Raw genomic sequence first — 21327 nt, forward strand, 5'->3', positions numbered from 1 at the left:
GTGGTCCACTTGAGCGTTGGATCTGCCTCATTCTTGTGTTTATGCCTTAAAATGATATGAGAAAAGGGATGGACGGCTTAAATAAACAGATACATCACGGTAGGCCTGCCCACAGAACTGCCTGTTCAGGGCTAGAGACGCGGGGTTAGGACGTCCGCGACCATCATACATAACATTCTGCTTCATTATTTTTTAAAGAAAAACAATACAAAAGGAAACTTTGGTAGCTTCTCTTCTCAAAAAACACTGCCTGGTATTTTGATTCATAGAATGATTTTCCCATAAAAATCATCTCTACTTTAATGCCCCAACCCATGTGAGAGGGAAGGCTCAAAAATCAGCCACATCAATGATTCAAGTAGACCACACAAGTGGAAACAATGTAAGGGGAGCCACCCACCAAAACCTTTTCCTTGGTATGGCCCACATAAATCACAAATGAGCCTAAAAAGTAGCCCCAGGTATAAAATTTCAACAAGGTAGCTGAGGGCTGAGTGAATTTAACATAATCATCTGAGTCAACCTATAGGCGAATAGCAGTGCAACCACCTATAGGCGATTACTTCCCATAATAGATGTAAGCCATTTGAGTAAAGACTAGAGAGGGACAGGATCAGCCCACCACATCCTGCACCAACCCAATTTCCGACCAAGTCTAGCTGTGATAGGACTTCAGCCCAAGAATCAAATTGTCAGGCCGCCAGCAGCTGAGAGAGTACGACTCAAGAAGAGGCATGTTGTTTCATCCTCTCCCAACGGGCAGACAAATACTCAGCTGCCAAGGCCTCAAGTGCTACTTCTCATGGCTAAACTCAGCCCAAGACCCCATCCCATTTTGATACCCAAAACATGTCCGTAAATCAGGAGAAATCAACCAATACAACATGATCAGCCAAAATGTTCTAGTCCAGCGAATGATCCTCCTGATAATCAGAAACCAGAGAATCGAAACTTGTGCCAACATTGTGCAAGCAAAGAATAACCCACCCAAGTAACACGTACAATAAAAGACTCAAAAGCAACCAGGAGAGGGGAGGGGGGGTGTTTGTCCCACTGGGTTAAACGATCAACAACCCATCTCTATAATTTTTCTAATCATTAATCCATTTGCAAGATACGACATCCAAATGAATCCAAGATCACAAGGATACCCTGTAGGTGGCCCAATGACACCACTTCCATGCTAACAAAAAGTTCATCGCAGATATATCCTTACAGAAGGATCAGTAGTAGTAACCTAAAGACATTGGGTGTTATCACATCAAACAACACTCAGGGATGTGATTATAAAAGGCTATGCCGTTCCAGTAGATTTGACTGGAAGTTGTCTGGTTCCATGATTAGTCCAAGGTGGGGTCCATCACATGCCATCTTTTGATTGATTGGTCTGGCTCAGTGCTTCAGTGCTTATTATGTATGTAATCCACTTGGCCATTACAATGAGGCATGTGATAAGGCCACCGCCATGGTCCCATTATCTGGACCTTGAAAGCCCCATCAGGATAGCACGAGTCCAGCAACTAGCGATCCATATTGGTTGCTCCCAAGATATTCACTTTAAGACCGAGCAAGACTTCAAAAGTTCTCATTTACCCCAAGAATGTTAGAATGGCAATGTTCTTGCAACCCACCAATCGTTTAAATCAATATTTTCATTCAAAAACTCTCTAGACAAGGCTCACATCCCTCCTATTGGAGTATTTCCTTTTTTTTTTCTTGAGTCTGGAAGGTTGTTTCTTGAGGTGGACATGCCTCAGCAGTAAAACATCACCTTTTTCACGTTGTCCTTGAGTGCGGGGAGCGGCCTGACTGCAGCACTTGTCGGGACACGAGTACTGCGTGCGCCTCCACCAACACCGCCCGGAGGACCACGGCCAGCAGCACCACTTGTTAGAGAGCCACTGTCAGATGTCTCCGGCTCCATGTAAAAACGAGCGCGGAAGGCAGCAAGATGAGCATAGTATGCCGGTGGCACTGCCAATTTTACAAACATAAAGGCATCTTAAGGCAAAAGATGTTTCCTCCACATTCAGTAGGTAACTATAAAAAGAGATTGAAAAAATGTCACAAAAATCTAATGAATGGATAAACTCACCAATTGATACAGACCGGGTGCACCTGGCATATCTGTATAACAAAGGGCAAACAAGATTAGATCAAGATAAACTGATCACAAGGAATCAAGACCCGTAAACAGTCCCAAGTCAAGTTGCACTCTGAAACAGGGAACTGAAGGCTGGATTGGCCACCAAACACTCAATTGGAAAGAAAGAAAATAAACCATGAGGAAAGATTCTTACGTGTAGCAAAGATTGTTAGTTAGAGATTGAAGTCCATCAGCAGTAAATTTGTTTTCATCCCACAAGACATGGTAATGAGCAGGACGGCTTGTGCCCTTGAGTACAACAACACAATAATCAGCATACCATCAACGAAAAATAGATTCAGCTTTAAAAATCAACTTACTAAAGGAAAGACGGGGATCAAATTTACCTGGATGCCCGCATGGCTGCACAAATAGAAGTCAAATTCAGTGGGATGGCATATCTTTGTGTCCACCACAGTTCCTGTGAGTTAAGGAAACAGGTTTCAAGCAATTGAATTTAAGGCATCAACTGGACAAATTGCTTGTGTTTCGCTGGGGAAAATTAAAGCATTTAATCCATCAAAATCACTAGCACTTGTATAATTGTGAGTTACCAAACACCTACATTAATCTCTCAAAATTGAGGCACGTACGATATTTAGGCTATTAATCGCCATCTTACCAGGTAATATATTTCCACTTTTGTCAACAGAATAGCGATCCGAATGGTTGTTAGCAAAAAGCCTGGTGTGGTGGCGTTTTTGGACAACAACAAATGTTACCGGGGGCTGGTAATTCGGCTCAAGTGATGCGCATGCCTGAAAAGATCAAACACCAGGAAAGGTAAGGTGAGTTGAGATTATATAACAAACAAAAACAGAAAGGACAGGACCCTTTAAAAACTGAAGATGTCACCTTCCGGATTGCATCTAGTTCATACAGTAAGACCTGATAGAACTGGCCTTCGCTCACACCATCCCTGCATATACACAGCATCGTCAGCCTATTGGTGAAAAATGAAGCAATCGTTCAATATGGAAAAGAAATGTTTAATAACAGTCACCTGTAGAATATGATCCGCTGAGGTTTCTGCCCAGTTGCCCGACGGAAAGAAATCAGAAGCTCCCTGGATTTAAAAGAACACTGAGTGATATTAAAATCCCCTCTCTTTATTTTAAGCAGCTACATTAAATAGATCTTGTTTAAAATGGCCACATGTAAAACCCCACAAGAGCACATCGATCATAAATAATAAATCTACCATTTTTTTTAAAAGCTCAAGGAAAATAAGAGACAATACTTGATCATGCCACCCGTAATGGTGCCCCGTACAGGATCTTGCCAGACTTTAAAAAGATCTTGGATCAGCTCCTGGCGGTGAGCTTGTGCACAAACCAAACCAGCATACTTTGTGACCTCTGGCCAATCTTGTGAAGCCACAACCTGCCAAGAAGTTCACCAAATCTTATTAATCAGATGAATGCAACAAACACAGAAGAGCTGCAGTTCTTGGATGCAAAAATTACAGAATTAGAAATAAGAATCCGTGAGGAAAATAAATGAACCAGTGAAATTTCAGTTACATGAAAGGAACCCGAGCATCATACCGCTGCAATGGAAGGGCTAGAATCCTCGCCTGGATGTGGATGAGTCACATCTGCACCAAAGATAATAGTTGGTCTATCACTGACCAGAGGTATGCGCCTAGACAATGCATCCACAAGCACAGTATTCCTTCCCCCAACCTAACATCGGTCAATAAAAGAGCTAATCATGTTGAAGATATTTTAAATTCATAAACTCAATATAGCCGGGAATTCAAAACACCACGGCACCTACCTTTACATTTATCTTGAGGGCAACATTTGCCAGGTATTGTTTACTCATCCTGAACACGTGCTTAGTTAGGCAGCACTGAGATACCAATCCAAGATCTGTCTCACATATCCTTTTCAGATCTCCTGTGATGCAGAAATTGCAATACAAATTTACAGAAAATTAGGATTGGTATAGAAATAGAAAGATTTAAATTTTAAAATTAAATAAATAAAAAAATTTAAAAAAAAAAAAAAACAGCCTCATTCCATTCATGTGAATTAGTCGAAATGCATACCATAAAGAGAACCATTGTTATCGGGCAAAATGACAATCAGCAGGTCAAGTTCTTTGCACTGGGGCTGGAGAATGGTCATCGCATCATGGTAGCGTGTTTTTAAGGCTCTTTCCACCTGATCAGGGCGAGAGGTGTATGGTGGAAGTATAGGTTCAGATGTAAACGCCTGCATAAATTCAAATAAACTTGGAATTATGAATGAGGATTATATAAAAATAAGAACCGTGCACACCAGCATCTTATGCATCCAACACCAACATACAAGCACACTGAAACCCTACCATGCCAGAAATTTGGCACATCTGTGCGAGCTCATGACAGAATCCGCGAGCTCCAACATCTTGCACGCTACGTGAAAAATTTATGCACATCCAGTTGTTCACAGTTCCTCCATTGACCATTTTCTGCAGCAAAATAAAAAGAATTCAATAACAGAGCATCATAACAAAACAGCAGTCTTGCATTAAAAATGGAGCGGGTACACCCTGTCGTCATAAAAAACGAAACAAAATAAAACAGCAGCATGGAGCATGCTTTACCAACCACAATTTTATGCCTTGATTTCATAAACAAGAATGATTAGTTCCACAAAACTTGAAATAAATAAATCCCAGTAACACCAGACCTAAGAAATAAAGGAGAAAACAAATAAACAAGGCAATTTGCAGCAAGTTATATGCAGATTTATATGCTGTACCAACCACGTTTTTATGCATTGACTTTAAACAATAATGATTAGTTCCACAAAACTTGAAATAAATAATCCCAGTAACACCAGACCTAAGAAAAAGAAGAAGAAGAAGAAGAAAAACAACAAGGTAATTTGCAACAAGTTACATGCAGATTTATCATGGAATAACAAATGTAAATGCGGTAAACAGTTCTCTAAATTGCCTTGACAAATTATCTGCCGCAGATGCTATCAGTAGCAAGCTCCAGTAACAACATTTCAAGGTATCCTACGTAACATGAAAACCAATTACTAATAAGAAATTTAACCACAAGAAGTCCAATCTAGATCTGCACAGGCTGAAACAAAATAATCGAGAGAGAATTCACGTGAGGATCAAAATTGTAGAAACAATACAATAACCATGTCCCAATATGCCAAAGAAAAACATATTTCAATATCATGAATGAAAAACACATCCTTACTGAAAGCCACAAACAGATTTGCTTTAAAAAAAACTTAAACATAATAATAGGTCAAACACTGAATCCTTTAATTTCCTTTCCCTCATAATAGTCTCTTTTTTATCTATAGGAATAACATCTTTCTTGTATCATTAAAATCTATCGATTTCAGACATGAACAGAAACTAGGACAGGGCTATAGTTTTTTTTTTTCTAATCGCAGCAACAAGAATAGGGAGCCTAAGAATTTGGAGCCATCGATTAGAACCAACATGCATATTTAATTCACAGTTAAAATGAGAGTTTCAACTTCTGAAGGAGTATACCTTATTCATCATATTCCATTGACCAACTTGGGGCAAGCAATCCTTTTCTCTACCAGTGTCATGGTATTTAAGCTGCAAAACCAACCAGGAGCAATGATGAAAAATTATAAAGCACTCACGGGAGGGAATTCCTGTGGTTAAATTAGCTAGTCAATGAACCAAATCCCACATTTGTTAAAAAATACCAATTTACTTACCCAAGGTGCAGGTAAAATGCGTGCTTCAACCGAAGCAAGTTTCTCACTGATTTTGATGCCAAACTCCTTTGCATAAGGATCTTCGTGGTAAGCATTGTGGTGAACCGTCTAACCAAAGAAAAATGAAATTTCAGGATACTTCATTCCAACACAAGCATTAACAAAGATAAACTACAAGGCCAATGCCAATCACCATGTTGATGCACTAAAGAATAGTTTCCAGGCATACTTTTGGAATGTTCTCGAGGCATGGTAAGAATAACTTGCAATTTTTTTTGTGCAACATTGGAACATCTTTTGTGCACTTTTACCTCCTACGTTCTTGTTACTTTCTTGTATGCATCAACAAATGCTTTTGGTATTTGGGATATCTGAACACAGAAATTATGAACAAAGGAAATTGAAATTTAATTAGAGAAATGATCCAGTGCTCCCACAGCTCTACGAATTATGTGCTCCCAATTGCATAGGGCTACCTAGACAGACTAATCAAACGATTTTGACAGTCCCTTTGACCCAACCCACCCTTCGTTGGGACACAAATCGAGCCATCCAATTAATAGAACCATAAAATGGAGAGTCGAGATCAATATGAAAAAGGTCCAATTAACATATTAACCACCCATTTGGTGGGGCACATTTGTTAATGATTCCAAACAATCACCTTGCCCAGATGACTCTAACCAACACATCCATGTTTTGGAAAACAGAATGTCAGCAAATGTAAGTTCAACTTTTGGACAGTTACGATAATCCAATCAGTGTATTTTGCATGGTGGCCCATGAAGTGTGGCTGAACCTAATGGACAGTCCAGATCTATTGATTGGATAATCCATGTCTCTTCATTCAACAAGGAGTTGCCTTATCTTATAGTGATACATGAACAATGGATTGTCTCTTTAAAATAATTACCTCTGTATATAAAATTATTTCCATGTATAATTTATGATGCGGACACAGGTGCATTCAAGGTGTACCAACGAAGAAAGCACCAACCACAAGTGCCGTCCTTGTGGATAGGCGAATATTGAAGAGCTGAAGACCTTTCACATGTGATTGGACATATAGAAGACCCATGAAGTGTATTTTGCATGGTGGCCCATGAAGTGTGGCTGAACCTAATGGACAGTCCAGATCTATTGATTGGATAATCCATGTCTCTTCATTCAACAAGGAGTTGCCTTATCTTATAGTGATACATGAACAATGGATTGTCTCTTTAAAATAATTACCTCTGTATATAAAATTATTTCCATGTATAATTTATGATGCGGACACAGGTGCATTCAAGGTGTACCAACGAAGAAAGCACCAACCACAAGTGCCGTCCTTGTGGATAGGCGAATATTGAAGAGCTGAAGACCTTTCACATGTGATTGGACATATAGAAGACCCCACTTAGGGAAGACACATGTGAAGGAAGATTGGAGAAAGAAGACCAAGCACCCAAACTTTCCCATACTTATGTTATTTGAGCGTTTTTTGACTTAGTTAGGGGTCTTTTAGTAATCTTATATCTTTATTTGCTTATCCTAGGGGTATTTTAGTAATTTTATGTCTTTATTTGCTTATTTAAGTGGGGTAAAGCCCTAAACGCGAATTTCAACTATTGATTAATGAAAAGCAAACCCTTTGGTTGCCTCCTTCCTCTCTTCTCTCTAATGGTGCTTCTTCTCTCCCATTGATCTTCTTCTACTAATTTCTTCTTCTGCCCCTCCAACTTCTTCAAGGTAATAATTTTCTTCCTTTTAGTTTCCAGTGTTGGCTAATCCTTCTTCGATCAAAATCTTGAGAACCGATCTAAACCCTAAATCCCCAAATTCTCAAATCCCTAATCCGAAAAACTTCTTGGTTCTTCGGACTAGTGATCTTCATTGATCGATTGGGTGTGACCATGCAAGATCGGGAGGTCTCATCCCTTGCCGGATCCAACCCAAGTAGTAATTGAATTCCATAACCCATGGTTGTAGTGATGGCCCGCTCCATTGCATGTTTCCTTTATGATTTTCTCAGTTATGATGATTACTGTTAGAATTTTATATCATTTATTCCTTTTATTTCCGCTGTTTAATTGTGTCCATGAGCATGCATCATAATTAGGGCTGTCCTGCGTCAAATTTGGTATCAAAGCCTAGGCTTGCATGGTTTTTGTCTAGATCGAGTTATCAAATTAGGGTTTTGATTTTTAGGTTTAACTTAGAAAAGTTCCAAGTTTAGAAACTTTCCAATTTTAAAAAGTTCCTAATCTGGAAAATTTTCAGATTTGAGTTGTTTCCTGTTTCAACTTAATTGTGTAAGTTCATAGTAGTTTTGCATTCATCGCATTCATCTTGAAAGTCATAACACCTAGTAGTCTAGTTAGGTAGAGTTTGGTTCAAGTCTTCATTGTATGCCCACGAGAAGAGGTAGAGGTTTCGGACTTCAACCTACCATGAATAACGAGCAGTTATCTGAGCAACTTGCTCAATTGATACAAAAGATAACCGCTCTAGAAGCAGGTCAAAGGCGTGAGTTTGCCCGCCTTGAGAACCAAATTACCACTACCATGACTAAGGTGGAGCGACTAGAGGCGTCCCAAAAGGAAAATCCCGCTGTAGGGGAAGATGCGCACTCCCAAGTGGAAGAAATCATTGAAGAACGTGCTGCCACACGTGGTGGTAGCGAGGATAGAGATCGTGGTAACGGTCGTGGTGTGGTGCGAGAGGCACGAGCCACATGTGGTCATCAAGACCGTTATGATCTAGATGAGCGTGCGATGAAGAGTGTGAGAGTTGAGGCCCCGAGTTTTGATGGACGCTTGGATCCCAAGGCATTCCTTGACTGGGTTGCTGACATGGACCACTACTTTGAGTGGTATGGCATGTCAGAAAACCGTCAAATGCGGTTTGCTAAGATGAAGCTTGTGGGTCAAGCCAAACTCTTCTGGACCAACACCGAGCGTAGGATAGAGAGAGTTGGTAGAGCCCCTATCACACATTGGTATGAGATAAAAGAGAAGTTGAAGGAGAAGTACCTTCCTCTCTCATACCGTCAGAAGCTCCTTGACCAATGGCAATCCTTACGCCAAGGGTCAATGCCTGCCGCTGACTACATCGCTAAATTTGAAGAGTATGTGATGCGATGTAATATCCAAGAAGACCCTCTAGTAACGCTCTCGCGTTTTAAGACGGGTCTTTGTGCGGATCTTCAGCGCGAGCTTATTACTCGGCCCTTAACGGACTTAGATGAAGCATATCAAGTCGTGCAGGAGTTAGAGCAGTATCTGAAGGCTCCTGTCGTTCGTCGTTTTAAGTCCCGAGACTCCAATGCTAGATCTAGTTCCTAAGGAACTAGACCTAATATTGGTAATCAACCTAGGGCACATGCGACCATTCCGCCTAGGCCTAGGGAGGACAAGGGCAAAGGGGTTCTTGGTGCCGGTCCTAGTAACATGAGCCAAGTGAGGTGCTATGAGTGTGGCAACCTTGGCCACATGTCTAATCAGTGTCCTACAAAGAGCTGTGGGAGAGCCTTAGTTATAGGCGAGCCCCACGAGGGTGGAGATGACCAGGGTGATTATGAAGTTGAAGAGTATCACCCTGAAGGAGGACTTACTGATGAAGAAGTGGATGGAGAAGCAACGCTTGCAGTAGTCAGGCATGTGTTAGCTCAGTCTAGAAGTAGTGCTGACTGGCGTCGAAGCACTATCTTCTACACTATTGCCAAGTGTGGTAAAAAGAATTGTAAGGTGATAGTGGACAGTGGAAGTTGTCAGAATGTGATTTCCACTAGCACCTTAGATCGCTTAAAACTGAAATCCACACCTCATCCAGACCCGTATAAAGTTTCTTGGGTTAACAAGACATCCCTACCGTCACCCAGCAATGTCTAGTCCCCATCGAGTTTGGGTCATACAAAGAGTCCCTGTGATGTGATGTTTTACCTATGGATGTGGGACATGTTATCCTAGGTAGACCGTGGCTATTCGATAATGATGTCACGATCTTTGGTCGTTCGAATGCATGTACTTTTATGTATAATGGTAAAAAGATCAAACTTAATCCCATGCCACCTGAGAATACAGTAGGGAAGAAGAAGGATGAGAAGGCAAGTGAGCCTAGAGAAATGGGGAAATCCAAACCTAAGTCTTTACATATAATCAGCGCAAGAGAGTTTGAAAAAGAGGCTAAGGAGGATTCTTTGGTGTATGCCCTTGTGGCTAGAGAAATTACACATGAGGTTCCATCAGAGTTGCCCTGTAAGGTGACCTCGGTCCTGAAGGAATACAGTGATGTATTTCCTGAAGACTTACCGAATGAGTTGCCACCTATGAGGGACATACAACATGCCATTGATCTTGTCCCAGGGTCTACTTTACCGAACCTTCCTCACTACAGGATGAACCCTGCAGCGCATGCAGAGTTGAAGAAGCAAATTGATGAGCTTCTACAAAAGGGTTTCATCCAAGAGAGTATGAGCCCGTGTGCCGTGCCTGCATTGTTGACGCCAAAGAAAGACGGCACATGGCGCATGTGTATGGACAGCCGTGTCATAAACAAAATTACAGTCAAGTATAGGTTCCCTATACCTAGACTTGATGATATGCTTGACATGATGGCCAGGTCCACTATATTCTCTAAGATAGACCTCAAGAGTGGATATCACCAAATTCGTATACGCCCAGGAGATGAGTGGAAGACGGCGTTTAAGACGAAGATGGGCTGTATGAGTGGTTGGTCATGCCCTTCGGCTTGACTAATGCACCCAGTACTTTCATGCGGGTGATGACACAAACTTTGAGGCCGTTCATGAAAAAATTCCTAGTGGTGTACTTTGACGATATTCTTATTTATAGTACCACTAAGGAATCACACCTTGAACATTTAAAGAAGGTCTGTAGTGTCCTTAGGAAGGAAAAGTTGTACGCTAATCTTAAGAAATGTGCATTCATGTCTAACCAAGTTGTGTTCTTAGGATTTATAGTGTCATCTGAAGGGATGCGAGCAGACCCTGAAAAAGTCAAGGCCATAGTTGAGTGGCTAGAACCAAGGAACATTCATGAGGTGCGAAGTTTCCACGGCCTAGCAACTTTTTATCGTCAATTCATTAGGGGTTTTAGCACAATCATGGCTCCCATTACCGAGTGCATGAAAAAGGGAGTTCGTGTGGTCTAAAGCCGCCGTCAAGGCTTTCAAAGAAATTAAGGGCAAGATGGTGGAAGCTCCTGTCATGCGACTACCTGACTTTTCTACAGTCTTTGTAGTAGCGTGCAATGCGTCTGGTGTCAGTATAGGTGGAGTGTTGAGTCAAGAAGGACACCCAGTGGCCTATTTCAGTGAGAAACTGAATGAGGCAAAACAAAAATACTCGACTTACAACAAAGAATTTTATGCGGTAGTGCAATCCCTGAGACATTGGCGACACTACCTCCTACCGCAAGAATTCGTTTTGTTTTCTGACCATGAGGCTTTGAGATATTTGCATTCTCAGAAGAAACTCAACCCAAGGCATGCCAAGTGGGTAGCGTTTCTTCAGGAATATTCGTTTGTTTTGAAACACAAGGCCGGGGTTGAAAACAAACCAGCGGATGCCCTTAGTAGGAGAGTGGCGTTGCTCAACTCCTTGAGTGTAGAGGTAGTCGGATTTGAGCAACTGAAAGATGAATACCCCATATGTCCTGATTTTGGGGGTACTTACGCGTCGCTCTCTAGTGACCAGCATATTGTGGGTGAATATATTCTTAAAGATGGCTTTCTTTTCAAGGGAGACAGACTTTGTATTCCTCGTATGTCCCTTCGTGAATCCCTCATCTGGGAGCTTCATTCAGGAGGAATAGCTGGCCATTTTGGTCGTGATAAGACCATTGCCCTCGTGGAAGATCGTTTCTATTGGCCAAGCATCAAGCGAGACGTAGCCAAAGTTTTAAGGCAGTGTCGAACATGTCAGCTGGCAAAGCAAAGAAAGCAAAATACCGAGCTGTACACGGCATTGCCAGTGCCACATGCTCCGTGGCAGGACATTAGTATGGACTTCGTGCTCGGGCTTCCCAAGACTATAAAACAGCACGATTCCGTTTTTGTCGTTATGGACCGTTTTTCTAAAATGGTGCATTTCCTCCCATGTTCGAAGACGTCGGATGCGTCTCATGTTGCTCGTCTTTTTTTTTATGATGTGGTGCGTCTCCATGGGTTACCTAAAACCATAGTGTCTGATCGTGATGTTCGATTTACTAGCTATTTTTGGAAGACACTGTGGTACATTATGGGAACTCGTTTGCAATTTTCTACTGCTTACCACCCACAAACAGATAGTCAAACTGAGGTGGTAAATCGTAGCCTTGGAAATCTTCTACGTTGTCTAGTGGGTGAACATGTTAAGACTTGGGACCTAATTTTACCAACTGCTGAACTTGCTTATAATGGGTCAGTTAATAGATCTACAGGGTTGAGTCCTTTTGAAATTGTAAGTGGTTACAAACCTAGAATGCCCATAGATCTCTTACCTATGTCTGTTACCCAAAGGTCTTCTGAGTCAGCCGATGCATTCGCACGCCATATTCATAATTTGCATACACATATTAGACAGCGGTTAAATAAGAGCAATGATGATTAGAAAGTTTCAGTTGATTCTCATCGTAGAGTGCAAGAATTTCAAGAAGGAGACTGTAATGGTGAGAATAAGGCCAGAGCGATTCTCTCAAGGATCTGCAAAGAAATTACAAGCGCGTAGTGCTGGACCATTCAAGATATTACAAAAGGTTGGGTCCAACGCGTATCGGGTTGACCTTCCACCTGAAATGAGCATTAATCCAACTTTTAATGTGGAAGATCTAGTCCGTGCCCATACTCCCATTGTTGATACATCGTCCCTTTCATGGCCTTTTTCTGAGTTTGCTACCCAACCCCTTCCACCACCTCCTCCACCCATTACCCATAAAGAAGCAATTGAGGAAATCTTGGATGATGAGATAGTATCCACGAGAGATGGGGGTTTCCAAAGGTATCTTGTCAGGTGGAAAAACAAACCATCGTCTGAATCTACGTGGCTGTCGGGCGACGCATTGCAAGGTATTGATCCAGATCTACTCGAGCGCTACAAAAGTTTCAACTCGTCGGAGTCGAGTTTTTCTCACCCGAGGGGAATTGATGCGGACACAGGTGCATTCAAGGTGTACCAACGAAGAAAGCGCCAACCACAAGTGCCGTCCTTGTGGATAGGCGAATATTGAGGAGCTGAAGACCTTTCACATGTGATTGGACATATAGAAGACCCCACTTAGGGAAGACACATGTGAAGGAAGATTGGAGAAAGAAGACCGAGCACCCAAACTTTCCCATACTTATGTTATTTGCGCATTTTTTGACTTAGTTAGGGGTCTTTTAGTAATCTTATATCTTTATTTGCTTATCCTAGAGGTATTTTAGTAATTTTATGTCTTTATTTGCTTATTTAAGTGGGGTAAAGCCCTAAACACGAATTTCAACTATTGATTAATGAAAAGCAAACCCTTTGGTTGCCTCCTTCCTCTCTTCTCTCTAATGGTGCTTCTTCTCTCCCCTTAATCTTCTTCTTCTAATTTCTTCTTGTGCCCCTCCAACTTCTTCAAGGTAATAATTTTCTTCCTTCTATTTTCCAGTTTTGGCTAATCCTTCTTCGATCAAAATCTTGAGAACCGATCTAAACCCTAAATCCCCAAATTCTCAAATCCCTAATCCGAGAAACTTCTTGGTTCTTTGGCCTAGTGATCTTCATGATTGATTGGGTGTGACCATGCAAGATCGGGAGGTCTCATCCCTCGCCGGATCCAACCCAAGTAGTAATTGAATTCCATAACCCATGGTTGTAGTGATGGCCCGCTCCATTGCATGTTTCCTTTATGATTTTCTCAGTTATGATGATTACTGTTAGAATTTTATATCATTTATTCCTTTTATTTCCGCTGTTTAATTGTGTCCATGAGCATGCATCATAACTAGGGCTGTCCTGCGTCAATTTACCTACAAGACAATTCATATATAATTTATAAACGAAATAGTACTCCATTTAACTGAGTATGATAACCTGAGTGAGAGGAAGTAACTGCTTAATGTGTATGATAACCATAAGTCATTTTTCAGCAATGATCCAGAATAAGAAAGAAAGAACAAGCAATGTACAGAGGTGAAAGAGAAGGAATAAACATACACAGATGTAAGACATGCAAAGTTGTAGGACATCACATCACCTGTACAATATCAAGCTCCCGATCTTGAGGACGTTGGCAGGTCACCTTTAACAGATTCGTTATTTGTCTCTCGTTTAACCGCTTGGAATATCTCTGGCCTTCCACAATCTTACAGACCTGTAACAATTCGTGGCAGACTTGTCCAGAAGATTCGTACATAGAAAACAAGGGAAGAGTCCAGAAGATTCACACATAGAAAACAAGGGAAGAGTGTATGAATGTGCTGACCTCCATAGGCAGATAGTTTGGTCTATTCTGATTTCCAACTTGCAGACATGGCCACGTGGTATGTTGGATAACAAATCCATAGGTCTCCTGGAAGTATTGCACAACCGACTTCATTGTGCCTCTCTCATCAACAGGGAAACTATTGATGTTTCCAATTTTCCATAAACAAGACAATTCATGATCCATGTCAGCAACACAGACATAAAGAAAACTTAAACAGACACCCCATAAGACAGGATATATTGGTAAACAAAGACTAATGATTTTTTTTTATTTTTTTTTTTAAAAAAAAAAAAAAGACAAAAAGATCCTTACGTTAGCTCTCTAGTTGCCTGCGACGTTAAACCTGATATTCGGTATTTTCGGCGCATGTTCCCTCGGTGTGTAACCTCAACCTTCACACCTCTAAGAGCCTTCTTAATCTGTCAATACCACATTAGAAAAATCAATTTAAGAACAGTGACAAAACACACACACACACAATTTAAAAAACGCCACCCTGAGACCGCCTGCCTCAATTTAGTCTAAGAAAAAAAATTGAGTTTGGTTGAAAATAGAACAAAACTGCATGGTTTCAGGCAAAGGAAAAAAGGAAAAGCACACCTCCCAAGGAGCTTGTTGACAATCATAAACAAGTACACTAAGATTAAAAGAGAAAAATAACTAAATAGGTTTTTCAATAGCTGAGGAAAATTCTATAATCAGAAGTTTCAAAAAAAAAAATCGCAAAATTGTCCCATTAAACTTCAATGGGACAATTTGACACACCCGTGGAATATGCCAAAATAATGATCTAAAAAGAAAAAAGAAAAAGAAAACCATCACGATCCAAACAGAAGAAACAATAGAAAAGCAGACCTTCACTCGATCAGCATCAGATAATGGTCTGGCTAAGACATCTCTGTTCAAGAGCTGAGTAACAAAATCAATGACTGGAAGTGGCTCGATAAAAGCAGTCGATGACATATCTGCAGCAGAGACAATTTCTTAGTAACAAGAAAATTTTACAGCATACATTATAATACGTGAGTATTGTATAGTGGCAGTATTTTAGAAGTTGGCATGCATGTCGCAAATTACCTATTATATAACCAGCAAGGTAGCAATATAAAGTGCAGTACAGATGGCACATGGTGACCCAGACTATTCTGTGGACCCAATCATGGATACACCATAGTGCCCAAATCACAATGATCAGACAACTACAGCAAATTGACAAATGCATGCAGCATATCATAGAATTCTTTGTACTCGTGTATATTTATAGATTTGAAGTAATATTAATTAAACAAGATCTAAAAATATATAAATAACTATATATGTTTAATGAAAATATACAGCTTTCTTAACAATGATGAGAAAATTCCACTGAAAAGAATAAACAACACGCACATTATATTCATAGTTCGCAAAACAACTTATGGCAAAATGGCAGTATGTGTTCAGTTCCAATCTTTAATGATGATAATTACAGTCAAAGAAATGAAGATGCCAAAATTGGGAGACAGAAGTTTGTGATTAACATGGGCAAATTATCTTTCTCAAATCCTTCATTACAAGTATTCAACAAAAATAAACTGATCCTTCCACTAAATTTTCTAACTTTCCACATATTTCTACCAATGGATGATGACAACCAATCACTAACTTTAAATTACCCTAGAATTTTTTTTTGAAAGAAAGGACATTTCTTTTTTTTTCTTTTTCTGAAAAATGAGTATTGTTCTGTTTTCACAGGAAAAAAAAGAAGAAGAAGAAAAACAAATCTTCTGAAATATACAATGTTTTAAACATGAAAGCAATTATGCGAGTATTTCTCAAAGTTACAAGTTTAGAAAGAAGTTCTGCTAACTATGATTATAGCAGCAATGAGGCATTACTGAGAACCTGCAATAACCGATGGATACCCTTCATTAAGGAGGAATTCTCCTCGATGTTTACCTTCCAAGTTAAGGAATGCAACTCTCATTCATTATGGCAGATAAATAATTACCTCAACATGACACTCTTTAAGGGCAGGGCCAGTTTGGAAGCAAGACCTTAAACTAGGATTTCTTCGTAAGTGCAATGCAGCAACATCATGCACGTGGGACTTTGGAGGGAGAATCCCATACAATGCAACTAGAGAGCTTCATCCTAGGGTTTTGTGGATCCTCTCCACAAGTGGTGCCCAAATCTATTACATGCCGCCATTGGGCCCACATTAATTGCAACAGATCTTGCATTCCAGCTGGCCCATTTTTTATTTTTTTTAATGTAGTGAAAACTGGTAATACCTATATTTAGCGACAATCCCATCTGGGTAGGACGGATACTCTGGTAAAAACCACGCCAACTTTCCAACCCCTCACCGAGTGGCTGTCTTCTCCCCAGATCAGGGGAGTAAAATGATCGACCAACTGGGGAATACCTGCAGCCAGTGATACAACAAATAGCATGTTCAAGCTTGATCAATCAGGTAGAAACTTCAAACGCACTTTGAACATCTAGCGAACATCATAACAATTACCTAGTAGTAGGAAGTTCACGCAGAACAATATCAAGAACCTGAAGAGCTTCTTGGGGTGCATCTGCCTGCTTCCCAGCCAAGAACAATCCCAGATGGTGCAGGTCAGCACGTGCAGCAAGTTTGATGACAACCCTGAATTGCCTCTCTCGCCTGCATTACATAAGCACATGTCAGCAAACATTGTTATGAAAGAGAGATTGATGCATAGATATGCCAAATTATATATATCTATATATGGAAATGCTTGTAAAAGGACCTAGGGCCGCCTTGACCATCATCCTCATCAACAAGAGTAATCACAAACTCCCTCGAAGTAAAGGGAAGTGGCCCAGCTGTATAGAGACTCTTCCGCCCATCATAAGCTGGAAGTCTCCTCCCAAGATGTGAATCCCTATACAATTTCACCAGCTGCTCCATGACAGCCCGATTCACACCCCGTGAAGTAACTTCTGGTGCAATCGAGACCTGCTCAAAAATCACTACTGATTAATATACTAGACTAAAAAAACAATAATAGAAACAGTGAAAGAATGAATACTTACATCATACTGATGAAGGTCCTTATCAGGCAGCTCCGCAAAGAAATGGTTTGCTTTCACCATGCACCTGACACCGGTGCTGCCCTTGCCGGGACGAAGTGGGAATCGCACAGATTTGCTCGACCCTGGCACTGGGGTCACAGGCTGAATAGCCTGGCTAGAAGACCCCTCCTGCTGGATCGTAACCTGCTGAAATTGCTGCGCCAGCTGAAATGGAGATGTAGCTGCCTCAGGCAGCCGAGATGAGGAACTGGGCTGTGACGACAACTCCGCTGGTTTCGCAGACGGCGGTTGCTGGCTGGGATAAGCCGCTTGATAAGGCGCCTGGGAAGCTTGGTGCAGCTCGGGAACTGAAGGCCTGGAAGAAGGGCCACCACCACGCCCACCCGCACTGCCGCCCCTGCGCCTTCCTCCAGATTCATGTATCCCACCACCGGATTGTTGAGGTGGCGCTCCTCCGCGTGGGTGAGATCCCCCACGGCCCTGGTACTCAGGTGGGGGGCCACCGCCTTGCTGCGGTGGCATCCCACCCCGTTGGTGGGATCCACCACGGCCACCCTGATAATATCCACCACCGCCACGGCCACCTTGCTGAGACTGATGGCCCGAGGGACCTCCACCCCTACCACCTTGAAAGCCTCCCCCACCTCCCTGTTGTGGCTGAGGAGCCCTCTCAGCCGGACGCTGGGGCCCACGTCCAGTGCTACTACTAGCTTCTTGAGGTTCAGAGCCCTCACCACCAGTGGGAAGTTCAGTTCTCCTCTTTCTAACCATGATTATGAGTGCTGCACAGTGTAGTTAAACAAAAGGTCCCATAAGGAAAGCAAAACGCAGAATATTTTTCCATGGCTGTAATTGCTTGGAAATAACAGAATTTTTTCTTCATACTGAAATAGTTATGAAAACAAACAACGAAACAAGCCCTCAATGCTTCGCAGTGAAGAAAGAGCTAAAACCAGCGAAAAGAACACAAACAGAAACCCCAGATCGGAAACCATTCGTGGACCCCGAAAGTTCTACAACGTCAGCAAGAATAGAGTCGATTCTCGGTGGCAATAGAAAGGGGTGAATCGTCTATTTTAGGATTTTATTTTATTTTTTTTAGCTTGTAACACCAAATGCCGAAAGTAACAAAAAGAGAGCAAACTGCAATATCAGCAAAATGCTCATTGGCTGCATCAATTTATGAACTAGAACCAACAGAAATGGCGTAGACTAAAGAAACACCCAAATATATATATCGTTGCAATTTCCAAACTCGTCTTTAACCCAGAAATCCCCAAAAAAAAAAAAAAATGCCAATGAAGAAAAACCATGATAAAACCCTAACCTTAAAAGCAACATACAAAGGAGAAAAGAGAGAGAGAGAGAGAGAGCCTACAGATCTACTGAAAACCCTAGGGGAAAAAAAACAACTAGAGACTGAGAAAAAAAGAAGTACAGATCAGAGACTGTTGACAGAAATCCACAAATCTACCATCTCTAAACCAGAAACCCTTACTTCCAGCAAAATGACATGTCAGGAAAGAGAAGAACCAAAAAAAAAAACCTAACTCTACCATTTAATCTCGCTTAAAGATGCTTAATCACAGCTCATTACACTGATTACTCTCGCTTAGTCATGAAACGAGATCTAAAACCATAAACTTTAAAAAAAAAAAAAAAAAATTTATAAAGCAAAGAAAATAATCAAAAATCAATTTATCTTCAAATGTCTGGAGAAAAAAACGAAGATTCACTCATCCTCACTCATCTGTGAGGCAAATATTCAGAGAAAATAGAAATAAATAAATATCCGTCAAAAAAAAATAGAAAAAAATAAATATCCGCTAAAATCGATCAGAAATGGAGATGAAAAAAGAATAGCAGATTACTCAAAGATCAGACGCGTCTGACGTCAAAATCCACAGATCGACAGAAAAAGCGAAAACAGAGGTGATAAAACCAGAGAAACGAGGGATGACGAAGTAAAACCGCTCTTCCGCAGAAGGAAAACCGCGAATGGAGCCCTAAACCAGCATGTCCACCTGAAAACCGCTTCGGGAAACCGCTTTTCCACTCCCCCTTTACTCAGAGAGTCGTACAGCCCAAGGCAAGTAATTTCAGAAAAACCGCTTTCGCAGCCGTGAGGAAAAACCTCTCACGGTCCTCTTCACAGTATTTAAGAGGGTGGATTTGGGTAAAAGCCAATACGGCTCTCTCTCTCTCTCTCTCTTTCTCTCCTAATGGCAGATGACGTGGCACTATCGAGAGTAGACGTGGACTAACCTAAGCTGCCATAGGACGACGTGTCATCCTACGTGGTTTCCCTCCATAGTTAGTGCGACCAGACGAGGAGTTGAATGATACGGTGGAATCGGAAGAATATGGTCATAGAAGAGCCATCTGATCACAGTCCACGTGGAAATTCTAATTATGAATCAGATCCGTCCATCTAGTGGACCACATACTGTACGGAAAATATTTTTAAAATGACACTTAATGGACAGTCGAATATATCTATCATGAAACAAAGTTTTTAACGGTACATTTTCACTGAAGAATTTACAAATAATAGATTCTTGTGATTCTCCGATGAATGAGTTTTTCGGACTGTATTCCATCCATCAAAAGGACCACTAAATGGACGGTACCGATTGATATCTCCTCTCGCTGGATGGACGGCTATACGAGATTCCCGTTCTTCCGGCTCCACCGTTCCACGTCCCGACGAGGCAGGCGTCACATGATTGGGCACGGCTGGTCTAGATGATCGAAGAGGGAACTTTTGATACTCTGGCCATGTGTCATTGATGATACACAGGCAAGTGCATAGCTGGCATTCAAATAATCAAGTTAAATTATCCAAATTATGGGTCTTGCCTTAGATGTATTACGAACCTAAAATTAAAATTATTTTATAAATTAAATATCGGATGGGTGTACATTTAATGGTTAAAAATAAAAAATTCCAATGGGTCGTATCTCATCCAACAATTATCTCCGAATCAAAGGTCAGGTTAGTTAATCCAACCTGACATTAGGAAGGTTACTTAGAAAAAGTAGATTCCACACTTCAGTCGGTTTAATTTGGATTGATGCATGCCACGACTACAATTACTAAGTGACCGTGTATCAAGTACCCTATGCTGCCCGAGTATATATAACTCCTCATAGCCAGAAAGGGTTTTGTATTTTTCTGGACGTTGGTCTTGCCTCGATAAACCATTATTATTGTCGTATTAAATTAGTGATAATTAATGATTATAGCCTAACTAGTTGTTGGTTTTTGAGATTTGTATCTATTTTCTTGTCATTTTAACTAAAAGATGACAAAACTACCCTTCAGCTACATATCTATTTTCGTCATTTCACTAAGGTTTATGCTTTCAGATATTTAGACCCATCTCGTTTTTTTTTTCCTGCTTTGCTGTTTGCACCGGTGAGTCATTGTATTATTGTATTACCAAAAGTAAAATTGAAGGGCCCGTCTATCAAAAATGGTGGGTGGAGTTTCTCGCTTTTGCATAAATAGAGAAAATAAAATAGCACCGAACCGTCGTGGCCACCTATGGTTGTGACTCGGTTCGTTATCTGCTGGCTATTTGGTGGGACCCATTGTGTTGGGTTAGTGCGGAAAGGTCAGATATTTGATTAGCATGGACCATTAAATGAACTGCTTCAAGAAAAAAATGACAATCGCCCACATCCACTATCAAAGTGGAAAGCTACCTAAATTGGATGGTTGAGATTCATCGTTGATGGGAGGAATATGCTTCTTTGTAGAGTATGAACGGGCTTTGATTACAATGGTATGGACCATGGCCCAGTGACCCCATTGAGTGCCCCCATGGATGGAACATGTCCCAAATCTGTCAGAAAAAGCCTGTATTTATGTCTCTTTTTTTATTTCTCAGTATGGTCGATTATTGTATTTCTCTTATTAGGCAATCAAAAAGCTAAGGTAGCTGTGTGAAAGTAGTCTGGCATTGTACATCTATAGGAGGAGGCA

General features: G+C 41.1%; 1 protein-coding gene across 1 annotated transcript; it reads right to left on the bottom strand.

Annotated features, from left to right (window-relative positions):
* Positions 1–1570: 1570 nt before the first annotated feature.
* Positions 1571–19512, bottom strand: LOC131236950 (protein argonaute 1-like). The gene is made up of 23 exons (XM_058234503.1): positions 19364–19512; positions 17340–18121; positions 17054–17262; positions 16798–16947; positions 16565–16698; positions 15147–15256; positions 14604–14710; positions 14289–14427; positions 14061–14177; positions 5857–5964; positions 5660–5731; positions 4481–4603; positions 4200–4365; positions 3926–4047; positions 3694–3831; positions 3387–3529; positions 3150–3212; positions 3002–3065; positions 2769–2904; positions 2494–2567; positions 2301–2395; positions 2096–2127; positions 1571–1974 (listed from the first exon to the last, which is right to left on the bottom strand). Exons 2-23 carry the CDS (start codon positions 18108–18110, stop codon positions 1754–1756), a joined length of 3294 nt encoding a protein of 1097 aa, XP_058090486.1. The 5' UTR covers positions 18111–18121; positions 19364–19512; the 3' UTR covers positions 1571–1753.
* Positions 19513–21327: the final 1815 nt, after the last annotated feature.

The sequence above is a fragment of the Magnolia sinica genome, chromosome 2 (genome assembly GCF_029962835.1).
Source record: "Magnolia sinica isolate HGM2019 chromosome 2, MsV1, whole genome shotgun sequence".
Classification (NCBI taxonomy): Eukaryota; Viridiplantae; Streptophyta; class Magnoliopsida; order Magnoliales; family Magnoliaceae; genus Magnolia; species Magnolia sinica.